At 42.4% G+C, this 12,823-nt stretch overlaps 1 protein-coding gene across 2 annotated transcripts in view; it reads right to left on the bottom strand.

The window, feature by feature from the left end:
- Nucleotides 1–12,803, bottom strand: part of Ttc19 (tetratricopeptide repeat domain 19) — a 28,562-nt gene extending 15,759 nt beyond the window's left edge. The window contains exons 1-7 of one of the 2 annotated variants that reach the window (XM_027427211.2): nucleotides 12,563–12,802; nucleotides 12,356–12,459; nucleotides 10,721–10,831; nucleotides 10,247–10,285; nucleotides 9,537–9,593; nucleotides 8,749–8,810; nucleotides 3,995–4,089 (exon numbers count right to left, since the gene is read on the bottom strand). In XM_027427211.2, coding sequence (XP_027283012.1) covers nucleotides 3,995–4,089; nucleotides 8,749–8,810; nucleotides 9,537–9,593; nucleotides 10,247–10,285; nucleotides 10,721–10,831; nucleotides 12,356–12,459; nucleotides 12,563–12,743 — 649 coding nt within the window. In that variant the 5' untranslated portion in view covers nucleotides 12,744–12,802. Of the gene's footprint in view, nucleotides 1–3,994; nucleotides 4,090–8,748; nucleotides 8,811–9,536; nucleotides 9,594–10,246; nucleotides 10,286–10,720; nucleotides 10,832–12,355; nucleotides 12,460–12,562 lie in introns of both variants that reach the window. The other variant, XM_027427212.2, reaches the window with a different exon arrangement.
- Nucleotides 12,804–12,823: the final 20 nt, after the last annotated feature.

The following is a 12,823-nucleotide window of genomic DNA, read 5'->3' as shown; positions in this document are numbered from 1 at the left end:
AGCAACTGTACAATATGATATCATTCATATAATGTTTAAAAAGATAGGCTGGATGGTGTTGGTGCATACCTTTAATCCCAGCACTTGGGAGGCAGAAGCAGGCAGATCTCAGTGAGTTCAAGGCCAGTCTGTTCTACTAGTTCCAGAACAGCTGTGACTGTTACACAGAGAAAGCCTGTCACAAAAAACCAAAAAACAAAAACAAAACAAAACTTAAAAACATATTGGCCCTTCTCTGTATTGCATATTCATATATACATAATACATAGGTAAACAAGAGTAAATTCAGGACAGAATTATACATGGGCAGGCTTAACAACAACAAATCAAAACAAAGACCCTACCTAAAGCAACTAGGTAAAGTACTGAAGTTTGACAAGGTGGGATTGTTAAAGACTTCCCACTCACTCTTCTGGAGACTTCCTATTTAATACAATGAAACAGAGGGAAAGCAGAACTGCTGCAGGTTCCTAAGGTCAAACACATACTGAAGAAGTCTCAAAAATAAGACAAGAAAGGAAAAGAAAGAAATTTAGCAGGCACAGGCACACTGAGGCACACATGAATGCCTGGGCATGTATACACATACACAAATAAGTGAATATCATAAAATTATTTTAAAATAAAATTTAAAAGCAACAAAAAAGAAAGTTAACTTCAAAGAAAACAAAATATGGCAATAAAATTATACAATCATGTTATGTGGCTCAGCAAGTAATGTTATTTACATATTTATATATAGATACAACTAAAAATTGTAATCTTAACTTTTCTATAAGTCAATAGCTCCCAAAAATTAAAAGTGGGAAATAATCATTTTATGTTTTCAGGAAAGTACAAGAGCTTAGTAGGCACTGTTATGTAAACCCAAGGACCTATGTTCCATCCCACAGTCCACATTTGAAAAGCCAGGGATCTGGCATGCTTAAATGGAAAAGCAGAAAGGTGGATCTCAGGGACACTGGCCAGTCAGCCGGGCCTAATGGGAAAGCTCCAGGCCAAGGAGACCAACAAGGTGGAATGACACCCAAGGCTGACTGCTGGCCTCTCTACTCACAAGTGCATGCCTTCCACAGCACATGTGTGCGCACACAGGCTGAAAACAATGTCAGAAGTGGTTCAGCTGGAAACAGATAAGGTGGGGTGTGGCAAGGAAATGTTAAAGTCTTATAATACTTTAATAGTATAATGACTTTTAATAGTATAATGACTTTTATAATAGTTTAAAGGTCAATAGTATATTGACTTTTAATAGTATAATGGGAGCTGTAGAAATGAAATTGGAAGAAAAATACATATTCATAATAAAAATAAAGTATGCAGAAAAACACAAATGAACTATAAATTTACAAATCTCAAACAACCAGAGAAAATATGTCTAATTTTTAAATCATTCGGCACTTGGTCTATGTATTATAGGAAAGTTAGGCTCTTACAAACTACATATGCTGCTTTGTAATTAAACTGTTTTGCCAACACTGAGGCAGTGTAGCTCACCTTGAATTTCAGACAGGGACTCTTATTGGTCTGGAGCTTATGGGACTAGGATAGACTGACTGGCCAGCCTGTGAGCCCCAGAGATCCCCTTCCCTACTTCCCCACTACTGTTATTACCAGGGAACTGCACCACATCCAGCTTTTTGACATGGGTGCAATGATGATTTCTTTATAGCAATTACACATTTATCTATCCAGACCAATTTTTAATATCATTTTTACCAATGTCCTTTTGGTACAGGGCTAGTCATATAGAACACACACAGCAGGGGGGGGCGGGTGCGGCGCAGCACACCTTTAGTCCCAGCACTCAGGAGGCAGAGGCAGGATGATCTCTGTGAGTTGGAGACTAGCCTGGTCTATAAGAGCTAATTCCAGGACAGCCTCCAAAACCACAGAGAAACCCTGTCTCGAAAAACCAAAACAACAACAACAAAAAACAAAACAAACAAAAAAAAGAACACACACAAATTTTGTGTTTTTGTTATGTGCCAAGTGCATGTATGTGAATGGTATGCCTGTATGTGCAGGTCATAGGTCAACCTCAGTGCTGTTCCTCAAGAACTGTCTACTTCGTTTATGAGACAAGGTCTCTTCCTGGGACAGGACACACCAACAAGAATGGTTAGGCTGGGTGGCTAGGATGCCCCAGAGCCTGCTGCCTCTGTCTCCCGAGCAGTGGACTTTAAGCACCCATCCCCATGCCTTTTCACACGGGTTCTGGGGTGGAACCTGGATCCTAAGGTTTGCATGGAAAGCATTTTATGGACTAAGCTATCTCCTCAGCCTTCCCTTTCTTTAAGACAGAGTCTCACTCTGTAGCACAAGCTGTTCTCAAATTCACAGTAATCCTCTTGCCTCAGCTTCCCAAATGCTGAAAATGCAGGCATGAGCCTTATACTTGAATTTGGCAAATCATTTACCATGCCGGGGTCTGATGCCAGAATTAATATATTTTTTTTAACCTAATTCTGTTTAATGAGATAGAAGGAGCACCAGACTTGGATACAGGAGACCCAAGTCTAACTCCTACAAACAACGAAGAAATGATCTGATTTCTCAGAAAATACCTCTTCTCCACATATGGATAAGGGATGACAAATATTTCATAGATTTGTCCCAGAAGACCCCCATTATACCTCTGGAGCATAATGGCTGCCCTTCTACCCAGTGCACTTACTTCATCCACAATTACTCACAGAATATTTTAAAAAGCCAGGTATGGTAGCATGTGCTTATTATAATACCAGCATAAGAGAAGCAGAGATGGAGATTCCTGAAACTTGATGACCAGCCAGCCTAGCCTATTTGGCAAGTTCTAGGCCAGTGAGTAAACCTGCTTCCCAAAATGCAATGGACAACATCTGAGGAACAACACCCAAGACTGGCCTTTGGCACACGAGATTGTCCCTTCCATGCATACACGTGAGCAAGAACACTCAAATACACAAAAAGAAATTAGCTTGCATATCCAACAAGAATTCTTTTTGCCTAGAAAATATATATTTTCACAGTATATTATTAAAAGTCAGGTTATACTAGAAAGTAAACAGCTGTTCTTTCATAGCAACAAGATTATCTTCACTTTCTTCATAATGCTCTCCAGAATTTTCTTTAGGAAATTAGTAACTACTTTTAGAGCTGGAAAAAGCATTATACTCTTAATAATAAAGGTATATAATAAAGGGTATAATAAAGCTTTATACTTTTGATCAAGGGGTTAAAAATGCAGCTTATTTGGTAAAGTGCTTGCCTAGCTCTGAGTTCAATCCACAGCACAACAGAAACCAGTATGGTATAATCCTAGCACTCAGAAGGTGGAGGCAGGATGATGAGAAGTAGGAAGTCATCCTTGGCTATATAGTAAGTTTGAGGCTGGGGGGGGGGAGGAAGAGAGAGAGAGAGAGAGAGAGAGAGAGAGAGAGAGAGAGAGAGAGAGAGAGAGAGAGACTTTTGAGCAGCAGAAATCAAAAGATCCATTTTGGACATGTCTAATGTTGGATAACCATTACACAGTATAGGCAAATGTAAGACCAGACCCATAAGTGCTGTTTTGGTGCCAGCCAGATATCAACCTGGGAGGTATAAATGTAGTAAGTTAAATGTCATAGGACTACATGACAATTCCTAGGGTGTGAAACAGATGGAAAAGAAGCAGGTGAACACCTCTGAAGCCAGCCACTATCTGGAAACAGGGATGAAGGGGAAAGATCAATGAGATGCCCCAGAAGCCAAGGGATATTTGTTCCCTGTTGGAGACAGTGATCCCATGAGTCTTCCTTAACCTGCTGCATATTAAGATTTATTATGAACCTGTCAACTAAGAGGCCTAGTCATTTAAACAAACACACTACTTCAAGTGGCATTATGATAGCCACTTACTTCCCAGAATGGATAATTTTCCCTCCTGCAACACAGGCTCTTTCTATTAATGAACATTCAGCAATGGAAACCATTGTGGAGAAAACCCAACACCTAGACAAGTCAATTTTCCTACCTGACATAATATCTTCTGCTAATTCCTTTTCTCTTTCAATTTTTTCCTCTAGAGTCGAAATGCAGAATTCATAGCCAGCAAGGGCAAATTCCTGTCTGGAAACAAGTATCAACAATCAGTCAGCTGTGCTCACCTTTTCTCCAACTCCTCTTTATCCTCATAATTACAGCCCTGCTCTCAGCATTATGAATAGGGGGAAGTTTGTATCTCTGGGCTGTCAATCTGCATTTCTCCAAAGTTTGTTTGCTTTCAAGTCATTTATTTAAGGTAAATTAAGGGATGCTGCCAAGATTTTCATTGCTGTATAACCACTAGTCTTTCATTATCTCCCGCTATAGAGTTTCAAGTCTGTCTCTCCACATGACAAAGCCCTACCCTGAGGCTTGGGCTTCTGGCCCTGAGCTTCCCTACTGTTGCCATCATGCACTTCTGGGAAATTTTAGGGCTGAACATTTCTCTCCAAGTGTGGTTTGACTTAAAAATATTTTTTTTTATTCTATGGAAATCAAAATACTAGCCATATCATAGGAAGGCTTGAAGTACAGTCCTGGGCCCTGAGACAAATTGAGGAGACACACAAGCACCTGGATTGATGCTGGAAAGCATCTACAGAGCTGCAGAGGAACACGAAGAAATTCCTTGAACGCTGGTTCTTGCTCTTCCACATTGGGTCTACTTTCTTACCACAACTGACATTGTAAAGTTCATCCTTTCTCGTCTATTGCTTTGCCAGGAAGAATCTGATTAGCCACCGTTCTACTGTATTTTCAGAAAAAAGCATCTTCTTCCTTCTCCAGTCCCAAACTTGGTAGAAGAGACACCTTCAGCCCCATGGCAAGAGGGTATGCCACAAGATGCTGTCTAAGTAAAAAGTCTACAGACAACTCTCTCATCAGCCTTTTACTTGAAGTACCCAGGGCTCACACATGCTAGGCAAGTACTCCAACACTGACCTATACCCCAACACTCAGCCTCTCTAAGCCCACAACCTGGCAATGTGTTTTCTTACCTCATGTTTCCCTTATTTAAAAAACATGAAAAAAGGAATTTAAGAACTAATTGTTAATAGATACTTCCAGCTCCATGAGACTTATCTGTCTTATTTTTCAGCAGTCATCATTTATTTGCTTTGAGCTTCTATTTGTCAGAGGAACAGAGACATCATTAACATCTAGTCCTTTAGGATGCTACTGTCCATGGCACAGTTGCAATGTTCTCTGACACCAGCCAAAATAGAACCTTAAGATTTAAGTCAAGAGCTATGTTGTGTTTTATTTCTGTAATCCAGGCTAGCACACATTACAAAATAAGCCCCAATCTCAAACCCCCGCAAAGACTTGAAGTCAAAGTCCCACAGCTTATCTAGTGCCCAGTCAACATTCAGAGAGACTAAGCAGGCTGATGAAAATGGAGTTGTTGACTAGAACACAGGCCAGGGTTGGGACCTCTACCCCAAAGAGCAACTTTTTTGAACTGCATCCAGATTGATGTGACATCAAATGTCTGGCATTAACTTCTGCAGCAGTTAACAATCTAAAGGAAACCAGCCTTATTTCTCTCCCCAAACCCACTCCCAAAACAGAACTCTCTAGAGATGTTACAGATTTACATACCATGTGTTCCCCCTTCAAGGCCTACCTAGAGACAAAGGAATGAAAGGTTGTGCCAGGTAACATTTTGTCATCTAGAACTAAGGGAAAACAACTAAGATGAAGGAGCAGCTGAAACAATACCCTTATACTGGCTTCGTAGGCAAACATGGGGCATTTTCTTGACTGATGATTGATATGGGTGGTGCCTACACCAGGTGATCCCAAGGTCTATAAGAAAGCAAACTGAGCAAGCCAAGAGGAGCAAGCAGTGAGTGGTGTTCTTCCATGGATTCTGCTCCAGTTCCTGCATCCAGGTTTCTGCTTTGAGTTCCTGCCCTGACTTCCCTCAGTGGTATTGTGTGACTTAACAGTTGTAAAATAAAATAAACCTTTTCCTACCCAAGTTACTTTTGGTCACGGTGTTTTACTACAGCAAAAGCAACCCTGACTAAGACAGAAATTGGTACCAGGACTATGGGGTATGGCTGAAAGACCTGACCAAGTTGTTTTAGGGACAACTGTGGAAGGACACTGAAGTTTTAGCCTGGGAAAGCCAGTCAATGCTCAGAACTTAACAGGCTGGGGGTGGGGTGGGGGGGGGGGTGGGGGTGGGGTGGGGGGGCGGTAGAAGAAAGGGATGCTGTAGATACGCAGACAAATGACACCCAACTTTCAGAGGGCAACAACGACTATCAGGGCTGTTTGTGTGCTATTTTGTATTAAGAATCTGTGGTTTCTCATCAGCTGGACCTGAAGAATAAGATGTGAGTAACAAAAGACCAACACCATTCACATAAAGTGAAGCCTTTGCTTTGCTGGAGCAGTCAATGCTGCTTAGCCAAAGCTGAAAAATTAGTGGTGATTTTACTACCAGCATCACTGAGGTGGGTAACAGCTGAGGCTTTGGCCCTGTATGGCAAGGGTGGAGTCCTGCACGATGGTAAAAGTGCAGCCTCAGTTGCAGTGGAGGGCCCTAGCATACTGGAGACTAATATCACAGGACAACTGCCAAGGACTAAACAGCTGTGAGGTGGGGCTGACCTACGCCTATAAGCTTTGTATGCAGGAGAGAAAGAGTTGGAGCTGCCTAGCCCTTTGGAGACCAGAAGATCGTGAGTCTCAGACATAACAGCTATTTATACTTCTGAGAAGAATTGGGTTTTGCTTTGATTTCATCATAACCATGCCCTGGTTCTTCCCTCTTAGAATAGAAAGCATGTAACTTACTTTGGTTTTAACAGAAACCCACAGTTGGATATTTTAAAGAGGCTGAATTTAAAGCATTTGAAAAAAATTTTTAAGACTATGCAACTTTTAAAGTATATTATGTTTTAGGCCAGGAGTGGTGACATACACCTTTAATTCCAACACTCAGAAAGCAGAGACAGGTGGATCTCTGAGTTGGAAGCCAGCTTGTCTACACAATGAGAACAAGAATAGCTAGGGCTGACCGTGTCTCAAAAAAGATTATGTTTTATTTTGTGATACTAATATTAACATGACATCTTGGGGACAAGATTGAAAGGTAAGGGTATATGTGAACAGTGATGTGTGTCTGTGTCAAGGTGACAAGGGGTTAATCATGCTATCTAGTTTTTTATCAACATGATACAATTTAGAGTTAAAGAGGGACTCTTGGCTGAGGAAATTCCCCATTAGATTATCCTGTAAGCAAACCTGGGGGGTGGGGTGCAGTTTCTTGATTGATGATTGACATGGAAGGGCCAGCCCATTGTGGTGTTACCCCAGGCAGATAGTCCTGGGGCATATAAGAAAGCAAACTGAGCAAGCCAGGAAAAGCAAGCCAGTAGGCATCATTACTCTGAGGCTTATACTTAGTTCCTGCTTCAACTCTCTACCTTGGCTTCCTTCAATAGACCATATTCTACCGAGCAAAAGAAACCCAAGACAATGGTTCTTAAGGCCTCACAGGTTTCCAGCTTTTGGCAACATCTAAACTGTTTCTTAAAGCCTTCCATGTAGTCAAAGGGCTTTTTCTTCTTTATAAGAATTTAGGGTCATTTGTGGTAATACACAACTTTAATCTCAGCACTCAGGAGGCAGATACAAGTGTGAGTTAGAGGTCAGCCTGGTCTACACATCAAGCTCCAGGATAGCCAGGGCAACATAGAGATGCCTTGTCTCTAAAATAAATTTAAAAAAAAAAAATCAAACTTATCTACCATTTTTAAACCTAATTCCTAACTTCCATATCCAGACTTCCCTCTGCTACTGGCTATATCCCCCTCCAAAATCCTACTGATTATTTCCACCTGCTCTGAAGACATTTAAACAAAACATCTAATTCCACTTATAGCCACCTGTGCTAGATATAGATAGACTTATGACAGCTAGACACAAGCTAGAGTCATCTTTGAGAAGGGAACTCAACTGAGAAAATGCCTCGATTGGGTGGGCTGCACACAAACACGTAGGGCATTTTCTCAGTGACTGGCCTGGATGTGCCACCCTGGACTGGAGGTCTTGGGTGCTACACGAAATCAGGCTAAGCAAAGCAGTAAGCAGCACCTCTCTATGGACTCTGATCAGCTCCTGTCTCCAGGTTTCTGTCCATTTTGAGATCCTGCCTTGGCTTCCCTCTGTATAAAAACACCAAACAAACCCTTCCCATCCCAAGTTGCTTTTGGTCATAATGTTTTAACACAACAAAAGAAACCCTAACTACAACAGCACTTATTTTCCAGAATGAATAGTAAGCTGAGCCAGAGAAAACCAGTAAGTAATTCTCACCATTTAACTTCATACTTAACTTATTCTTTTGCTGGTAGCAGTAGAGGACTTCTTTAAGTCTGTTATGCTGTGGTACTTTTAACACTGTTCCCTTTGCTTCTAGGAAGAGTTAGGTACAGGCCTAACTCTATTTCCTCCTCATTTCAAGCAAGAACTGAATACTTGATTAGCTATCACCATGCAGTTACAGGGATGAGGGCTGTGTAGACCACATCAGGTAGATGGAAACAAAAGGAGGGAACTCAAGATTACAAAGATGAGAAATGCAACACTTTGAGTGTGACATTCAATTTTTTGGAGACCCAGATGATTGACAGGTAAATTAACCTATATAAAACCCCAAGGTCTGAGTGTTCTGCTCATCACTCTACTAGCTAGCCATTGCCACATCCATATTCTGATCATACTTACTTATTCTGAGCAGCATAGATACTGGCCAGCTTCAGAGAGATCTCGATTATTGCATTGTCCTCCTGTTGGAACCAAAAAAGAAAAAGAAGAGAGAGAGAAATAAAAATTTCTTATGGAGTATTTCCAACTTTTCTACTAAATTTGGCCTCAAAGCCAGTCTTTCTTCCTTGAAAAGAATTAACCAACTATGAATTCTTTGGCAATTGTTACTTGGAATCAGTAAAATACTGGCTATTTTTTTTAACAGGTCTAGGGGTAAAATAACCATCTTTTTTTTGTCAAAGTACCTATGTTCTAGGCCTGAGGCTACAGGGCATATCCTGGTTGGTTTTTCGGTCAAGTAAACACAAGCTACAGTTATCTGGAAAGAGGAACTCAATTGAGAAAAATGCCTCCATCAGACTCTAGGCGTGTCTGTGGGGGCATTTTCTTGACTCATGATTGATGTGGGAGGGTCCAGCCCACTGTGGTGGTATCACCCCTAAGCAGGTGGGTTTGGGTGACTGAGAAAGCAAGCTGGGTGAGCCACATGAAGCAAGCCAGTAAGAAGCAGTTCTCTATGTCCTCTGCTTCAGTTCCTGTGTCTAGGTATCTGCCTAGAGTTCCTGCCCTGACATCCCTTAGTGATGGACAGTTACCAGAAAGTTTAAGATAAAATAAAGCCTTTCTTCCCCAAGTTACTTTTGGTCATAGTGTTTTATCACAGCAACAGAAATCCTAACTAAATCAGGGAGTTTTCATTTTGTTAATTGCTTCGATAAGGAGACAATATTAGACAGTGTCCTTACCTGCTTCATGCCTCCTCCAAGCAGGTAACTCATTGTTGCTTTAAAAAGTTGTTCTGCCTAAAAGCATAAAAATTCTTAACAAACCATCTATATATGACCCTTGATTCTAAATACCAAGCTAATTCTCAGAATGCATTGAGACTCTTATAAAGGGACCAAAAGATCAGGATCTCACATCTCCTTAGTACCTTACAAGTAACCTGTGATGAGTGGAAACTAAGTTCAAGAGATTAATCACCTGAACCAATGTCCCCTAATAGTCACCCTATCAATTAAGTTTTTAAAATATCCTCAGTTTTTTTGAATCAGCCTTCCTTACAGTTAGGTGTAATCATACCACGAAGTTAAGTTCTGGCTAACAGTAACAGACAGAGAGAATGCCAACACCCTTAAGACATTTCATAAGGATGTTGCTTGCACAGAATTCTCCCCTTTTGCCTTCCCATAGGCTGGAGGTGAGTCAGCTTACTCAAGCAGATGAAGACATACATACCTTAAGATGAATCTGAGATTTTTGAACCACATAACAGAGATGCCTAATCTGCTTTTAGTCTTTGGCCTACTTGTGGGCTAATTGATTAAAAAGAAACACACCTATATCTTGAGTCACCGTATTCTGGGGACTTTTTTGAGGAATAACATATACCCCTTACAGTTACAGTTCCCTTAAGGAGTTACCAATTCAAGATATTACAAAGTGACTGACTTACATTTTCAAGCTGCCCTCGTATAAATGCTAAGTTGGCCATCTGAAAGCAAATTATAAATAGTTGTTCAGTTCAGAGTACTCCACTTTACACAGATTTAAAAACCTTTAAGAGAAAGATTCTTTTGTTTCCACAATCTTAAAGAATAGTTCAAAACAGAGAAAACATCATTAATGTTAGAAGCACAGTACAGCAATGATGAGAGACACACAGAATTTATTCTACATATTCTCCTAAAGCAAACTAAACCTAGATCTACTTATCACTGAAGAGAAAAATACTAAGACATTTGCTTCTTTCTAGTCCAAAATCGTAAGTGAACCCATAGAGGATACAAAAAATTAAAACCAAAAGAAAACATAGGAAAAAAAAAAAAACCTTCAGGACATCTTGAGAGTCCAGAAGATAAACTAGGAGGAGCACTTTCTCAGCATCCACCCCTCCTCATCAATAGCTCAAACTGGTCAGAGGAGTTACCAAGTCGTAAGTGTAAGAGATGGCTTTCTTGTTATCACTCTGATATGCAAGGCGAAGAGCATCATGCAAAATTAGCTCCGCCTCTTCTGGGTCATCTTTCATGATGCTCAACTAAAAAGAGAAGACAGAGAAAGCATTATATGAAATGTAAGGAAAGCAGATGTGCACATTGCTACAGAGTAGATACATCACAATACGTACAAGGAAGTTATTCATTCATAATGTATTTATTGAATCTCCAAGATATCTGCCCAGGTACCAAGCTGACTGAGATGACAGGGAGACCAGCCTCCTTGCACCTTGGTGTGCTCATACAACAAAGTTTTGACTAACAGACCTGACAGAAGGAATTCGAGCAATCTTTACTTTTTTTTTCCCTCCTGAGACAGAGATCAGGCTGGCTTTAAGCCCCCTGGGTGCCGAGGTTAAAGGTATGTGCCACCTCACCTGACACTGAATGTACTTTATAAGGAAGCTGCTTGCGTTTCACCTTCTTTTCCTCTTCCCGTAGATTATGAGGGAGCACGTAGGACAAGTAGGTGTAATTAAAACTTGTGAGAAGAGCAATGAAGAAAAACAATTCAAAGGAATCTCATCTAATGGGAATCAGGAAAGTGCTCAAGAAAATGAGAGTAAAAAAAAAGTAGGTAAGGAGGTTAAGGAGTCAACCAAATATCAAAATGGAGACAATGAGCAAAACTCTAATAGGCTGAAGAGAATGGTTCCTCAGAAGAAATTCAAGGAAGGGCAGGTGGAGAGGACAGTGAGTCACAAAATTAGTGCCACAGGAGGATGAGACAGCTGGCTTAGGTCACTTTCAGTCCTGCAGCCCATGACAGGTTTGTGCTTTCTCACAGATAGAGTGAGAAGTCACTCAGTTATCAGGCAAGAAGGCACTACGTTCTGGTTTACACTCTCAAAACATCACTCGGGTTGGGCTACTGCACGGAGAAAGAACTACAGTGGGGTAAGAGGACCACAGGATCACTGTAAGAAAAACTGGGGAAATAGGGCAGGGTCGGGAAGACTTATGTCGATTCTGATGGCACTGTGATTATAGCTGTGTAAGTGGGAATTACCAACAACGCACTTTCAGAATCACTTACTTTTCGGGTGGTAAAGAAGACTGTTTAAGAACATATTTGGGGGGAGGCATTTAAGAGTAAGTGCTTAGTTCTGAGCATGCTAAGTCTGGGGTAGCTGGGACATCACAAGAGAGACAGCATGTGAATGGCACACTGCGGTCTGAACACAAATTTGGACAAATTAAGCCGATATTGAACCCATTGGAAGAAGTAAACCTGAGAGAAAATATAAAAGAATTTGAACCAAGAGACATAATCAACACTAAATTGCATTTTCGGGGAGTCATACATATACTATGTACAAAATGTCATTTCAGCTTGGCTGGTTAGCTGATTAAAACCACCCCCGCAAAACATCCTCAATCAGTATGTTTGGACAAAAGAGAAATGTGAGGGTGTCATCTCCACCTGCACTCACGACTGCAGCGGTTTTGCGGCAGGATTCACCAGGGACCAGTCTGGACCGACCCCAACCTTCCACCTGGGGCCAATCCATCCAGGCCTCAGGAAAGCGGAGCGGAGGGCGCGCACGCCCGACGGAGCCCCTCACCTTAGCTCGCTTCAGCAGCTGGATGATCTCAGCCTCCGCCTCGTCTGCCGCGTCCTCTCCCGGATGCTCCTCCGCCGCTGCGGGCCGCGAGAACCAGGCGAGGGCTGCGAGAAGCGGCTCAGAGGTCACCGGGACCGGCCCGCGCCCCCGCGCCCCCGCGCCCCGTCCGCCCGCCGCCGCCCGCCCTGCCCGGGAGCGCTCCCTCACCTGCCAACAGCGGCAGCAGTCTCTGCCCCCGTGCCGACGTGCCTCGGCTCTGCCGCCCCTCGGCGCCCGGCCCCGTGTCGCCAGCCCGCTCCGGCAGCAGGCGCGCGGCACAACCTCCGCACCGCCGGCCCGCGGCCCGCAGCAGGGTTCGGCCCAGACGCCAGCGCAGCAGCCGGAACATGCCGACGACGCGTCCTCAGCACTCTGCCAGCCGCGGCTAACCCGAGACGCCCCGCCTGTCCGCATGCGCGGTGACGTGTG

Source organism: Cricetulus griseus, chromosome 7, assembly GCF_003668045.3.
Source record: "Cricetulus griseus strain 17A/GY chromosome 7, alternate assembly CriGri-PICRH-1.0, whole genome shotgun sequence".
Classification (NCBI taxonomy): Eukaryota; Metazoa; Chordata; class Mammalia; order Rodentia; family Cricetidae; genus Cricetulus; species Cricetulus griseus.
Note: the sequence above shows the minus strand (reverse complement) of the source record. Positions and strands in the feature narration are given on the sequence as shown.